General features: G+C 37.2%; 1 protein-coding gene across 5 annotated transcripts in view; it reads left to right on the plus strand.

The window, feature by feature from the left end:
* Nucleotides 1-13,482, plus strand: part of FAM114A1 (family with sequence similarity 114 member A1) — a 61,865-nt gene that overhangs the window by 14,392 nt on the left and 33,991 nt on the right. For all 5 annotated transcript variants that reach the window (XM_011365738.2, XM_011365722.2, XM_023534375.1 and 2 more), the window contains exon 3: nucleotides 4,907-4,994. In XM_011365738.2, the coding sequence (XP_011364040.1) occupies nucleotides 4,907-4,994 (88 nt within the window). The remainder of the gene's footprint in view (nucleotides 1-4,906; nucleotides 4,995-13,482) is intronic.

Genomic DNA, 13,482 nt, shown 5'->3' on the forward strand with positions numbered 1-13,482 from the left:
CTTATTATAGCTGCCTCTGGAGTATGGCTTCCCTGATTAGGATGCCAGCTGGCCACCTCGAACTGTGCATATATTACTGGAATGCTGGCAGCACTAGTATTGTAACTTAATCTAAGGAGCCTCCATAGTGTCACACACAATATGATGTAGAAGTTTTCTAAAATGAACTGAAATTATAATACTAAAGGATGGGCAATAAACATAAGAGTCAGAAGACAGGGCATGGAAGCCATGAGAACAGAATATTTTAAAAATGAAAACAATGGTTAAACTTCAGATGCTGCTGAAAGGTCAAGAAATAAAACGAGTCTGTGGTTTTGACAGTAAGGGGGTCATCACCTTGATGGGAATGGTTTCATGAAGCAGTGGCCATGGGAGAGTTACTGTGGCGGGTGGAAGGGTGAAGCAGGGTGGGTGCAGAAGGTAGGCGCCTTTTCTAAGAGGTGAAAAAGAAAGATATGGAGCAGAAAACAGGCCAGGTTTGGAAGAAACATTTTGCCATCATGATTTTCACTTGTAGGTTTTAAGGTGGAGGAATCGTGTTCATGATTAAATGTGGGAAGTAGCCAGTAGAGAAGACTGAAAAGTCAGGAGGGGGAAACCAACCTACCTAGGCCCGCAGGAGTTCAGGTGGAGGTAATTACTGTAATGAAGAGGAAGACATCACTTCCATAATGATAAAAAGGAAGGAAAGACTTGTGAGTAGGGGTGCAGTAGAGTTTGCCTTTAGATGGGTTTTTGGTATAGGCCTGTGTGGTTTCTGCATAGAAAGGACTACTTAGACTTTTAATTTGGGTTAAACAATTAGTATTCAATGTATTAAAGTTACAAATTAAAATTTTCAATTTCTCCTAGGCTTTGCATTCATCTCGCAAATCTTTATTTATAAGTCTAGCAAAATTGAACAGTCACTTTCGAGGAGCTTTTGATTAATGCTTGGTCCTTTTTCTCAACTTAAACACGTTCAAATATTTTTAAACTGCATTTATAAATTTCATATATTCTATTTCCTTTTTAAGTACCTCATTTATCTACTTAAACAAACCTTGCTGAGTACTCAAGAACTGTTATAAATCTATTAAATTAAATTCATTGAGTGGACCTAAAGACCTCTTATATGTTATAATACTATGCATAATCTTAGGGAGATTTCAAAAATCAGAAGTCTGATAATTCAATTATTCATTTAAAACTGGTTTTCAAAAAATGACGTTTTAATTGGTCAAATTAAACCTTAGTAGTACAGAAAAGACCAGATATGCACAAAAATATTAAGAGCATGACTTTGGTGCCTTAAACCTTTCTATATTTATGTTTAAGTCTTTCTAGAGTTGAATGCTCCATATACCTAGGAATAACCGAGGCCATTTTCAAGCAATTATTCTGACAGAGCTGTAGGCATCCAGAGCAATTCACATCCTCCCAAATGTCACTCTGAGCCCCCATTTAGAGTAGCTATGTCATGAGTTACAAAACTTAAAAAGGGTTAGGTCTCATAACTCTCATCACTCACATCCTTAGACTCATGTTATACACAGTACCTGATTCTTGATCTACTCAAGGAAATAGGACAATTAGATTGATCTTTGATCTTTAAGACAGGTACATATGTTTTCTGTCTAATTGTCAAAGACCTTTGAAATTTGTGAAATTCTAAAATTTGTTTATCTTTTTCTATCTAATGATACCTTTGAACTTGATAGCTTAAAATAAATAAATGTATTTTCTCTTTAAAGACCTTTAAATGAGAAATCAGATATGTAAATGTCATTTCTATTTAAAAGAACTTTGAAATTGGTGGAATCTTGCATTCTTTCATATTCTTTGGACCATGTAATGGTTATAGATGTTTATATGATCTCCAGTTGAGTTTCAGATATCCCTCTTGATCAAGGCAGGTCTGATTTGCAGTTACAAGATGAGATCATTCTTCTGAGAGTTTATGGGGGGATGGCAGGAAGTTGAGAGAGTTCTTTTCTGATGACTTCTGTTTTCTCCATGAAATAAGATGAGAAGCTGTCTTGTAAAGGAGGTGGAAGTTACATGGCACGAAAGTGAGGAAAACCTTTAAAATAATCATATTTGATTATGGGAGATCTGAGTAGGTCCATTCTGCCTACTTGATAGTCTCATAAGTATGTGACATTAAAGTTATTTAAAGTGAAGACAGTACTCATGATGAGATATATTTATAATTCATGTTGAACATTTAGTTTATATTGTTTTTATATTAAATGTGCACATTTAGTCATTTGAGTATTTGCCACTGATAAATATTCTTTGTAGCTGATCAGGAGGTCACAGCTCAATGTCAAGGGAGCTTTATTTAAAAAGCAATTGAAGTTGTCACTTAGTATACTGCAAAAAGTTCTAGACTCATTTCACACTTATTTCCATTTGCTAGTCAATTACAAACTGTCAGAGCATATTAAGCATTATAAATTTGAATCAGAAGCTGTCACCCTTAAGTGTTTTAACTCTCCCTAAGCACATAGGTAGTGATTTGTCCCATTAAAGAATATTAATCACTAGCTTACAACTGTCTTCATGATGGTATAAAATTGCCATTGGCTTCAGTTGCCAAAGTGAAGCAAATCAATGTAGACACCAAAAATGAAAGCTTACAGTCATGACTCATGAGTATTTTCATTCTTGTTACTAGTCTTCTCATTGTTTCCAAAAGAAAAAAAAAATGCCAGCCAACTTTCAAAGCTTTTTTCTTCTCAATGTTAAAAATGTAGTTTCTTATTATTATTATTTCTAGTTAACATTTACGAAGTATTTATTTAAAGTGTCAGGCACTATACTTACAGCCTTTTTTTTTTTTTTTAATTTATGCCTGCAGTACCTGGTCTTTATAGGTGGTCTCCCATCCAAGTACTAACCAGGCAGGACCCTGCTTAGCTTCCAAGATCAGACATCGGGCTTGTTCAGGGTGGCATGGTCGTAGACCATGGACTATGGCTCCACTGGGGCGTGAACCCGGACCTTCTATGTGTAAAGCAGACGTTACATTACACTATGGAACCACGTCCAGTCACAGCATTATGTAAATTATTTCTTTTAATCTTCACAATAACCCTCTGAGGCTATTGGTTCTTATACTACCACAAAGAGTAAATGATAGCTTAAAAGACTTGAGTAACTTGTTGCTGCCCAAGCAGTTTAATTCCATGACCTTTTCTCTTGACCAGTAGTCTATAATGACAGATGATGTCTGATATTTACTAGGCAAATCAGCGAGGAATGCATTTGGGTGCGAGTAACTAAAATCCAACACGCAGTGGCTTACAAAATAGCAATTTACGCTTTTCTCACTTAACAAAAAGAAAGAGATAGGCAGTTACTCACATTGGTTTAGTAGCTCAGCAGTGCCAGGACCAGTGACTCTGAAATTCCCTAGCCTTTCTCTCATGGCAGCAAAAATGGCTGCTTCAGTTTCAAGTATTATGTTCACATTCAGAGTAAGAACAAAGAAAGAGGAAAGAGCTAGCACCAGCTGTAACTGTATAATTTATTGGCAAAACTTTTCAAATTATATCTTATTAGTTCAAAACTGTTTCATATGTCCACTCTTATCTGCAGGAGTGGCAAACAGCAGGGAAAAGGGAGTTGGGGACAACCGATGGACCAGCTTTGGGTCACAAGTTATAGAATCTACAAACTTTGTAGGAATTTTTTACTTCTGCTTTAACTTCTTTTTTTTCTCTTTTCTTTTTTGAGTGAAAACATTGTGATTCTGCAGCTCTTAATGTATTATTCCATTGCTTTCTAGAATATATTCCTAGATAGTAAGAGAAAGATGTGGTTCCACTCATCGAATCAGGATGCATTGGTTGCAAGTAACAGAAACTGTTGTGCACTTAAGGAAATAGATGAATTTCAGTTATTTCAACAAATAAGTTTATTAAAAACTCATTATATTCCATGCACTCTTCTACACTCTGGGAATACACCAGTGGAGAGGGAGAGAGACAGACAGACACACAGAGAGACAGACATACATTATGCAGGAATCTTGTAGAACCCAAAGATAAGAATACAGCAGAGCCTTGAAGAGGAGCAGCAACCAGGGACTGAGAAAGTTTCAGGAATTCAGACAGCTTCTCTGAATATATCTCCTTCAGTCTGCTCACTCTGCTTTCTCTTAATTCTTAGTCTGCATGGTGGCTAGAATATGTTTACCCTACATTTTCTGAGTTTTCATCTTCTATTCAAGCAGCCAGCTCAAGCTGAACCAGAGTCTCTCAGTCCCATTACAAATACCTGGGCAAAAGAATTCAAATCCACTACACCCATGGACAGGTAGAGATATGGTTACAGGGATCATTGTGGGTGGAGTGAACACCTTAAAAGATGTGTGCCTCAAAAGGCCACCTGTTATTACTACCCATCTCCAGGCTCATTGATGCTTTGCTAGACACTTTGCCCATTACTCATGGCACCACCCTAGAGATTTGGAAGTTAACTCTGCCTTGAAGAGCACAGTTGTTTAGTTCTGTAAAAATTGCATGAGTCAAAGTTGTTTTAAACTTTTCAAATCACTCTCATGCCCTAATATATTCAATATTTCCTCCCATAGTCCTGTCCCTGTCTTCCAGATGGTGGAATATTTGGGTCTTTGTTAACATCAAACTCCCTTCTTATTCAAACCAAGCCCTCAGTAGCCAACACCACTACTAATCAATTTGGCTCCAAAGTACATATTGCAGTGTGGGTTGGTGTATTCTTTTATGGCCCTTATACAGTATAAGCCAGTGAGAAATGGTTGTTGGTGTTTAAAAAAAACAAACAAACAAAAAACAAACAAAGAAAAAACCCTTCCCTTTGTTTCAAACCAATGCATGTTTTTCCATTCAGAGATAAACTGAATTGCTGACATTGTGGACCATCTGTTTTCCTACAGGTAGTGGATTCCCCTCCACATGGAGGGGGATGGGCAGGCTGGGGCTCCTGGGGCAAATCTCTGTTCTCATCAGCATCTGCCACAGTAGGTAAGCATTACATCTTGCATTAGAATGGATAAGTCCAGAAGCCTAATAGGATATGATAGTTTGATCATACCATGTGCTAAGGTATAAGGAGATACCCTTATTTTCTCCATTTTAGAAATAAAGAAGCTGAATCACAGAGAGCCTAACACCTTGCTTAGAGTCAGGAATGGCTGAGTTGACGTTTGAACCAAGTAGTATGGCTTTTTACCTAAAAAGCCACTATATTATAGTACCTCTTAAAATATAAGATTTGGGCTTTTAAAATAAATTCTTAAAGCTTTGTGCTTATTATTTCACTTGAATGTTTTAAAATGTACAACTCACCTACTCCCTAAAATGATTTGAGGTATCTATAGAAAACACTTTATCAGCAGGGCATTGAAATACAAATAGAAAAAATATATACAGTTAGGAAAGAGATATATGTATGTGTGTGTGTATACATATATATACACATATATGTGTGTGTGTGTGTGTGTGTGTGTGTGTGTATATCCCAAGGCTAATAGAGTTACTATAATTGAGCATTGACCTTTACTCTGAGCTTCTTGGTTGCCAGTATTTCTCACTGAATGATAAAATAAAACTTAGTTCACCTAGATAAATTTATTATTTTCTTGTATTAAATTTTGAAGCAATTTATTCTATTGGCTCTTATACAAAAAGAAAATGTAATGAATAATGTCTTCATCAGTGCAGGTTTGTCAAAATATTGTTGATGTGATCATTTCTTATGTACATGGTATAACATCAACATGCCTAAGATTATTTAGCAAAGGCATTTCATCTTGAAGGTAGAGCGTAAAGAGCCAGGCAGGAGAAGCCACAAGTAACATAGCTTTCACATCATCTAACTCAGGAGTTCTCAAGGTATAGTTCATGGCCATGAGCATCTTGTGATGGGCCATGATTAGTCCAATCTATTGTTACTTCTTAAGCTAGGAGGGATAGGAAGGCTTGAAGGTCTTTCTCTCTATTCCGATGGATCATGGGCACAAGCACTTTAAGGACCGGATATCTAATTTGATAAAATTTAGACTCCCTGGAAGAATGGATAGATTACATTCCCCTAATTCTATGTCTGTCAAATATCACAAGAGCTCTGGCAGGAAGTAGATAGTGATCAAATGAATGCTGACCTCTATGAGGTGAGGGCCTGCAAATTTTCTCTATTGCTAATTGAAGGGGCCAGGTACGATATGGAGACTGCATATGGAGATGGCAAAATTAACCACATTAAAGCGGAGGAGCCTGTGTTGTTCTCTGAACATAATCTCTTTATGAAGTGGGAACAAGCACCTGCAGGCGGCCTGCTTTTTTGAGCTTTTATTGGCTATCAAATGGATCTTGCCACTGGTAGCACTTAGGAATGACAGGCTTTCTGGACCAAAAACTAGACATGTGGAGTCTAAGAGTTTTTGAAATTGAAGTAAGTCGTGGAAAAGTAAATAATATGGTCACCGAATTATACGACTATCCTCATGGTTTATGTCATAAAACAGTAAGATGTTCTGAGTGCTTCCAGTTATAATGGTGTCCAGACACCCCTGGTTTATAATGAATTTAGTGCTTCAGAAGATTCTATTATAAAGGATTTATTTTCATGTTAAAAGTTTAAATATAAGTTTCTTCCACAGTAAATACAGAAATCAACTGCCCTGTTGGGTAGCAGTTTCAGGTGTTTTTCGTGCACGTTAACAGGTGCACCTGTCTATAACTGCTCTGCCCCTGGTTTGTCTATTTGCTATTGTTTCTCATTGGTCAGTGGCTACACCTCATCATTTGACTTTGAGCTTTGCTGGATCTTTACAAGATTTTCCATCCACCATCTGACAGCTTGCCCATTGAATTTACTATCTAACATCTCAGGTGTTCTGTTATAATCTGACCTTTGCACGTGTACAGCCTAGTGCAACCTTTGACCTTTCTGTGCTGCAAGGTCTCTGGGTTCTGTTACCAAGTTCAAGTATAACCAGTAGATGATGCTGGTTTTACTGTTTAAAAAGCAGCATGTCATTTCTGAGGCAGGTCTTACCTCATATTGGTAGACATCTTTTAACTTAATCGGAAATCAATGTCTTAATCTATAGCCTGTGCTTGTGTTTGGTGTTACTCTTGAAGTTGAAGTTTCCCCATGTCTGAGGTACTGTGAAGATAATAAATATTGTATCTTGTTAATGTTGCAAACACTTAAACATTCTGGTGCTTCTCAACTGGCTCTGTGCGGCAATTGATCCCAAAGACCTAGAGAGGTAACAGCCTGTGGACCAGCATGATCATTAATGTCGGTCACTGCTGCCACTTGCCCTTTTATGGTTGCTGGAGATACGGTTTTTCTGAGATTGTGTGACATTCACACATTGGTCTATAAAATATCAGAGTAATGTCCAGCATGCTTTCTCGAATTCACCTCTATTGCAGTGTAACAAATTACCACAAAGTTAGAGGCTTAAAACAACATATATCTTGTCAGGCTGAAATTAAGATGTCAGCCAGCTGCATTCTCATCTGATGTTCAGGGTCATCTTTCAGGGTTATTTAAAGTGTTAGCAGAATTTAGTTCCTTGCAATCGTAGAGCTGATATCCCCATTTTCTTGCTGGTTAACAACCAGGGGTCACTCTCAGAAACTTGAGGTTACTCTCAGTTCTTCTTCAAAGCCAGCAGGATAATCTCCCCTTTGCTTCAAATGTCTCCCTTTAAGAAGGGCCCAGTCCCTTTTAAAGGCTCGCCTGATTAGTTCAGGCCCATTGAGGATGATCTCTCTCTCCCTTTCCTCATGTAAAAGTCTTTTTATTTTTATTTTTCAATTAGAGTGGACATTCAATATTATTTTGTATTAGTTTCAGGTGCACAGCATAGTGGTTAGACATTTATACAATTTACAAAGTGATTCCCCCAAGTAGTCTAGTACTCAGCTGGCATTATACATAGTTATTACAATATTATTGACTATATTCCTTATGCTATACTTTACATCCTTGTGACCATTTTGTAACTACTAATTTGTACTTCTTAATTTCTTCACCTTTTTCATTCAGCCCCCTAACCCTCCTCCCATCTGACAATCATCAGTTTGTTCTCTGTATCTATGAGTCTGCTCCCATTTTGTTTGTTCATTTATTTTGTTCTTAGATTCCACATGTAAGTGAAGTCACATGGTATTTGTCTTTCTCTGCCTGACTGATCTCTCTTTTGATTAACTAAAATCCAACTGATTAAAGACCTTAATTACATCTGAAAAGTTTCTTCAACCTTGCCATATAACATAACCTAATCATGGGAGGGAAACCTGAACATATTCACAATCTTACTCACAGGGGTGAGCGCTTATACAGTGTGTGTATACCAGGAGGTGAGAATCTTAGGGGCCATTTCTCAATACTGCCTACCATACTTCCCTTTTCTGTTTGAAATCCTCATTAGTTATACCACTAATCCCAGGAACTTAGTATCTTTTCACGGCTCTGGGTACATGCTGAAATTTTGAAAAGCGTTTGAATCTTGGCATTTTTCTCTTGTCTGCACTAACAATGGTCAAAGGGCACACGAGGGAGATAAAGAAATTTCAAAATGTTGATGTTCATCCTAAGAATTCCTTTAGACAAATTGGAGCAATCTTTAGAAAGTAGGGACTAAATTTGCTCCTCACCACTAATCACAACCCCAAGGAATACAACAGCAATATAACTGAATACCACACCTAAGTTGCTCCTAAGACCTAGTTTGGAGATTTCAGGTCAAGATGTGCTATGACTTTACATAATAATAGGAGCTAAAATAAAAACAAAACTATAAAATATATATAAATATATGTAATATATATTTATATATATATTGCAATATATACTTTAAAACAGGATAAGTATCTTTGTAGACCTGACAGAAAACTAAAACATGTAGCATAAAGACAGGCTGAAGTCATGAGTTCCAAAGATGGGAACAGGAAGTGGTGGTGGTTGGGAGTTTGACTCCCAAAAGATAATGGGAATCACAAGCGCCCACAAATGGAGAGCTGCCAAAGCCAGGCTCACAGCCTGAAACAGGGTTGGAATAGGGTTCAGCCATCTGTGAACAGAGGCTTTAAAAAGTTATGGGTAACATTCTTGAAGCGGTCTATATTGAGCTGCTACCTTGAGACTGAGGGATGCAAGCTAGGCACGCCTCCCATCATGTAGAGGCATGATATCCACCCAGGGCTTTGCAGTATTGATAGCTTATTATCATAAGGCAAATCAACTTATTGGAAAACAGAGCACTCAGAGCAATAGACATATTCTTGAAGGTTTATAAATTGCCTGTAGAAAGTAAAAAAAAAAAAAAAAAAAGAAAAGAATCATGTATTTCATTATAATTGATTTCTGCTCAGAAACCTCATGTCACCCCCAGGGTAATTCCAATTGCCAACAGGAGTGCAAAACACATAGTCTGTAATAAAACACAGAGCTGTCAATTGAGCACTAGAAAGAGAAACCAATACTTCTTAACAGTTGTTGAAAAACTGCCATCACCATAGTTAGAACTGTTTAGAGTTGGTAGGAGAATAATGGGAGAATGGGGACATTTAAAAGATGGTTCTCTCTTGGACAGAGCACTGTATCAGGAATCATAAGGACTGAGACCTGGTCCTGACTGCTACTAACTTGTAATCACAAAGAACTGTCACTAACTAGCTACACCATGCATGTCACCTCTCCAAGAGTCAGCTTCTTTATTGGGAAAAGTGTGGGTGGGGGAATTTGAAATATTCTAAGGTTCTTTCCAACTTCTGGAATATGATGGTTCCATAGGCTGTGGCTATATATAGAAAGAGAAAGATTTGTAAGCACTGTACTAAGTGGAAAAATACAGAAATTTGACTTTTTGCTACCTTGTATTTTTATATTTTGTCTTTTGTCTCACTACTTTGACCCCAATGTTAAGGGGAAATGAGAAAAAGCAATCTTCCCAATGTGTATATAAATCAAACATTTCTCAGCCAACAATCATTTTTGGAGAGGCTGAAATTAGTTTCACCCACAGCTGTGTTATCATCACATTCCAAGGAGACTTGATCACCTGTCACCCAAGCATTTGGACAAGTTCATAAAATGCAATAAAAATGATTATTATTTAAGATCCAGGCAGAAACCAGAGTGAGAAAGGAAAAATGTGAAAGAAAAAAGATCTTCTTGATGATCATTTCAAAGTGATGTTGTGAGAACAGATGTGATCGCCCGCAAACATCTTAGAGACCTGACTTGTTCCTAGAATATACTACTAAAAGTGGTAGACCATCAATAATCAGAATGAAAGTCAACACTGCTGAAACATATACGGGTATGTGTACCAAAATAAAAGCTCCATGGTAGAAGAGAGCAGTGTAGTCCTAGATACTACAGAAGGCCTAAATGTTTACTTAAACGTCTAGTGTTGACAGTTTTATGAGTCTAAACACCTTCTGCAAGAGAACGTGAAGAGGGGGCAGTGCATCTACTCTTTATTTTCACCTTTTCAAAATTAACATCGTTACCTTCCCCGTCCTCTCCCAAGTCACACGTTTTTTGACTTCTGCACATTTTAATAAAACCCTTCTACCAGCACTGTCAGAAATAATGACAGTGTTTATTACAGAGAATAGAAAACTTGTCAAAATGATACTAAAATGAGAACTCTTAACTGTAAATCACATGGATTCATGTGACATTGATGATGATATAAGACTTCTCAAGAATCATGATACAAAAGATAATAGGATTAAAGATTAGAGTTTGTTCACAATCCTTTATAATCTGTGAATAAGGCCCAGGAGTTAGTGAATTTGTTTGACGTCTAGGCAAACACTATCAGTTCAGAAACACTTCTTGTCAAATTTGAACCTAAAAAGAAGTCTGATTACAGACTGGACATCAACCGTTGCCATGGAGAGGGAGGACTTTTCCAAAAGTAACATTGATTGGCTCTTCTTTTTGCCGCACTGGTTTGCTTTAGTAGAGCACAGCAACGCCATCTGTGTGTTTTTCTAAACTGTTCCTCATAAATTTTTATAATATCTTGAATTTATTGATAGAGGAGTCTGAAATGCAATCAATATTTTAAAATTGTTTTATTTCTTGAAAATTCACCAAAGGAGAGTGAAAACTGGTACAAATTTCAGAAGAGCAATGAGCACTATTTATAATATTTTCAATGCACATAGCTTCTAGCCCAGCAGTTTCACTGTTAAGCCTTTGCACAAATTCATTAATATATGTATACAGAGGTGTTCAATATAGAATTCACTCAGTAATATTTATCATGCCAGGCACTTTTTTAGGCACTTGCGATAAAGCAGTGAACAAATAAGACAAAGACCCCTGCCCTAGTAGAGCTTGCTTACATGCTAGTGGGAGCATGAACAATACACATATTGAATAGAAAAATTACATAGAGTGCTAAAAAGTGGTAAGTCTATAAAAAATATAAAATGGAAAAGGATAAGAGGTTTTGGAGTACGGGTTAAAGTTTTAAAAAGGGTGGTGAAGGGTAGACCTTAGTGAGATGATATTTGAGCAAAGACGTAAAGAAGGTGAGAGAGTTCACCAGGCATATATGAAAAACTTGAAGCAACCAAAATACCCACCCACAGAGAATGTGAAAATGTCATATAGCCATTCAGTGGAATAATACTATGCAACCATTAAAAAGAATGAGGTAGATCAGTGTTCTAGGGTGGATGCCCAGGAGAGAGACTGAGGCAAAGATTAGTGTGCTGGAGTTTTACTGGGCAGTGCTCTCAAGAGCAATTCTCACAAGAGAGTGAAGGGTTGGGAAGCAGAGCTGGGCGAGCAAGAAGTTGACTGCAATGCATTTACATCTGAGCCCCTGGCCTATGTCCCACATGAATGCTCAGGACTAAGGTTTTGTATCACCAACTCCCCCATTGACTGGTCATTGTAGCACAGTTGGGGGAACCAGTTTCCTTTGGCCACGGGTATTTCAAAGGGAAATATTCAGGTGAGAACTGTCAGCAGATAATACTCCCAGCAGCGAGGAGAGTGAACACCATGATCCCAGGCAACACACACAGCCTCCACCACTATGTGTATGGGCTGGAACCTCCACTGTGTATTGTGAAGTAGAAAAAGCCAGGTCCAGAACACTTACATGTAGGTATACAGTGTCTTGGGATTCATGCCTGTACAGCATGGAGATGACCTTAAAAACAGTAAGCTATGCCAACCATGGCATGGCTGACAGGGGCAGGGTTGGATCTCCAAAGTTTCATTGTAAAGGTAACCTTCACCTTGCTGTTTGGTCAAGGTAAGTTAAGTCAAGCTAATATTTTAAAAATGAGGAAGCTCCTAATCAAAGATCTGATTTCCAAGGAGTTATAGAAATAGGACTAAAATAACATTTAATCAACTATAAATGGCAGATAAAACTTTCTTAATATAACAGTGATTGAGAATATGAATTCTAGAGTCAGAAGGAGTAGGTTCAAATTCTGTCTCTGCTGCTTATTGGCTTGGGGACACTGAACAAGTGATTTCATGTCATCAGTTCTCAGTTTTCTCAATTATGACATGAGGGTAATAATATCTGTATCTCATAAATGTGTTTAGAAGATTTAATGTGATAATTTACTGTACTAAAAATATTTAGTCCAGTGTCGGGGACACAGCAAGTGCTCAGTAAGCGTGGGCCATACCAAAAGTTTCATATATTACTTTTCAGTGACCTTCAAAACCCTGGGAGGTAGATGTTATAATCCTCCTTTCAGAGAAGACACAACAGCAGAGACTCAGAGAGGTTAAGTAACTCACCAAGATCACACAGCTAATACATGATGGAACCAAAATGCCTTCACAAAACTCCTGACTCCTAAGTTTAGGGTGTTTTCCACTAGAATATAGGCGATAAATTAATCACCAGACAATCATTTAACATTTGTTTTTAAATGATACAGTATCATAGTATTTATACAACATTCTTATCTTCTTTGCAATGCTCACTTTTTTTTTCTTCCTTTTTTTACTGCAGTGTGTCAAGGAGTAGAGAATATTCCATCTTCAGATCCATGGAATTTGGAGAGGTTTAATTTCTTTGAGGATACTTAGGGTTTGTGATGACATTTGAAGAAAAATCTATGAACTATATAGTATTATTCATATTTATTGTTTTTCTTTGTTATTGGTAGAACCCAATCAATATCTCTAAGAATGAATTACTACTCCCAGTCAAAAGGCAGCAGTGACTCCATATTATTACTTCCTCGTTCTGAGCACTAGATGTCACACTAAGTAAAGTTTTAGAAGTTATTCTTCAAAGTAGGGTGTGGTGTAGAGTGTAAACCTTAGCTAAAAACCATAGCTTTATATTTCTAGTAGAATGCAGTTAAGATATACTTTCATTAACAAAAGAATTTAGAAAAAAGAATTATTTATCAGAATATATAATTGGAAAAACCTTAAATATGTGCAACTCTTTGGATATCAATTACACCTCAATAAAGCTGTGTGTGTGTGTGT

Source organism: Pteropus vampyrus, unplaced genomic scaffold (genome assembly GCF_000151845.1).
Source record: "Pteropus vampyrus isolate Shadow unplaced genomic scaffold, Pvam_2.0 Scaffold5, whole genome shotgun sequence".
NCBI lineage: Eukaryota > Metazoa > Chordata > Mammalia > Chiroptera > Pteropodidae > Pteropus > Pteropus vampyrus.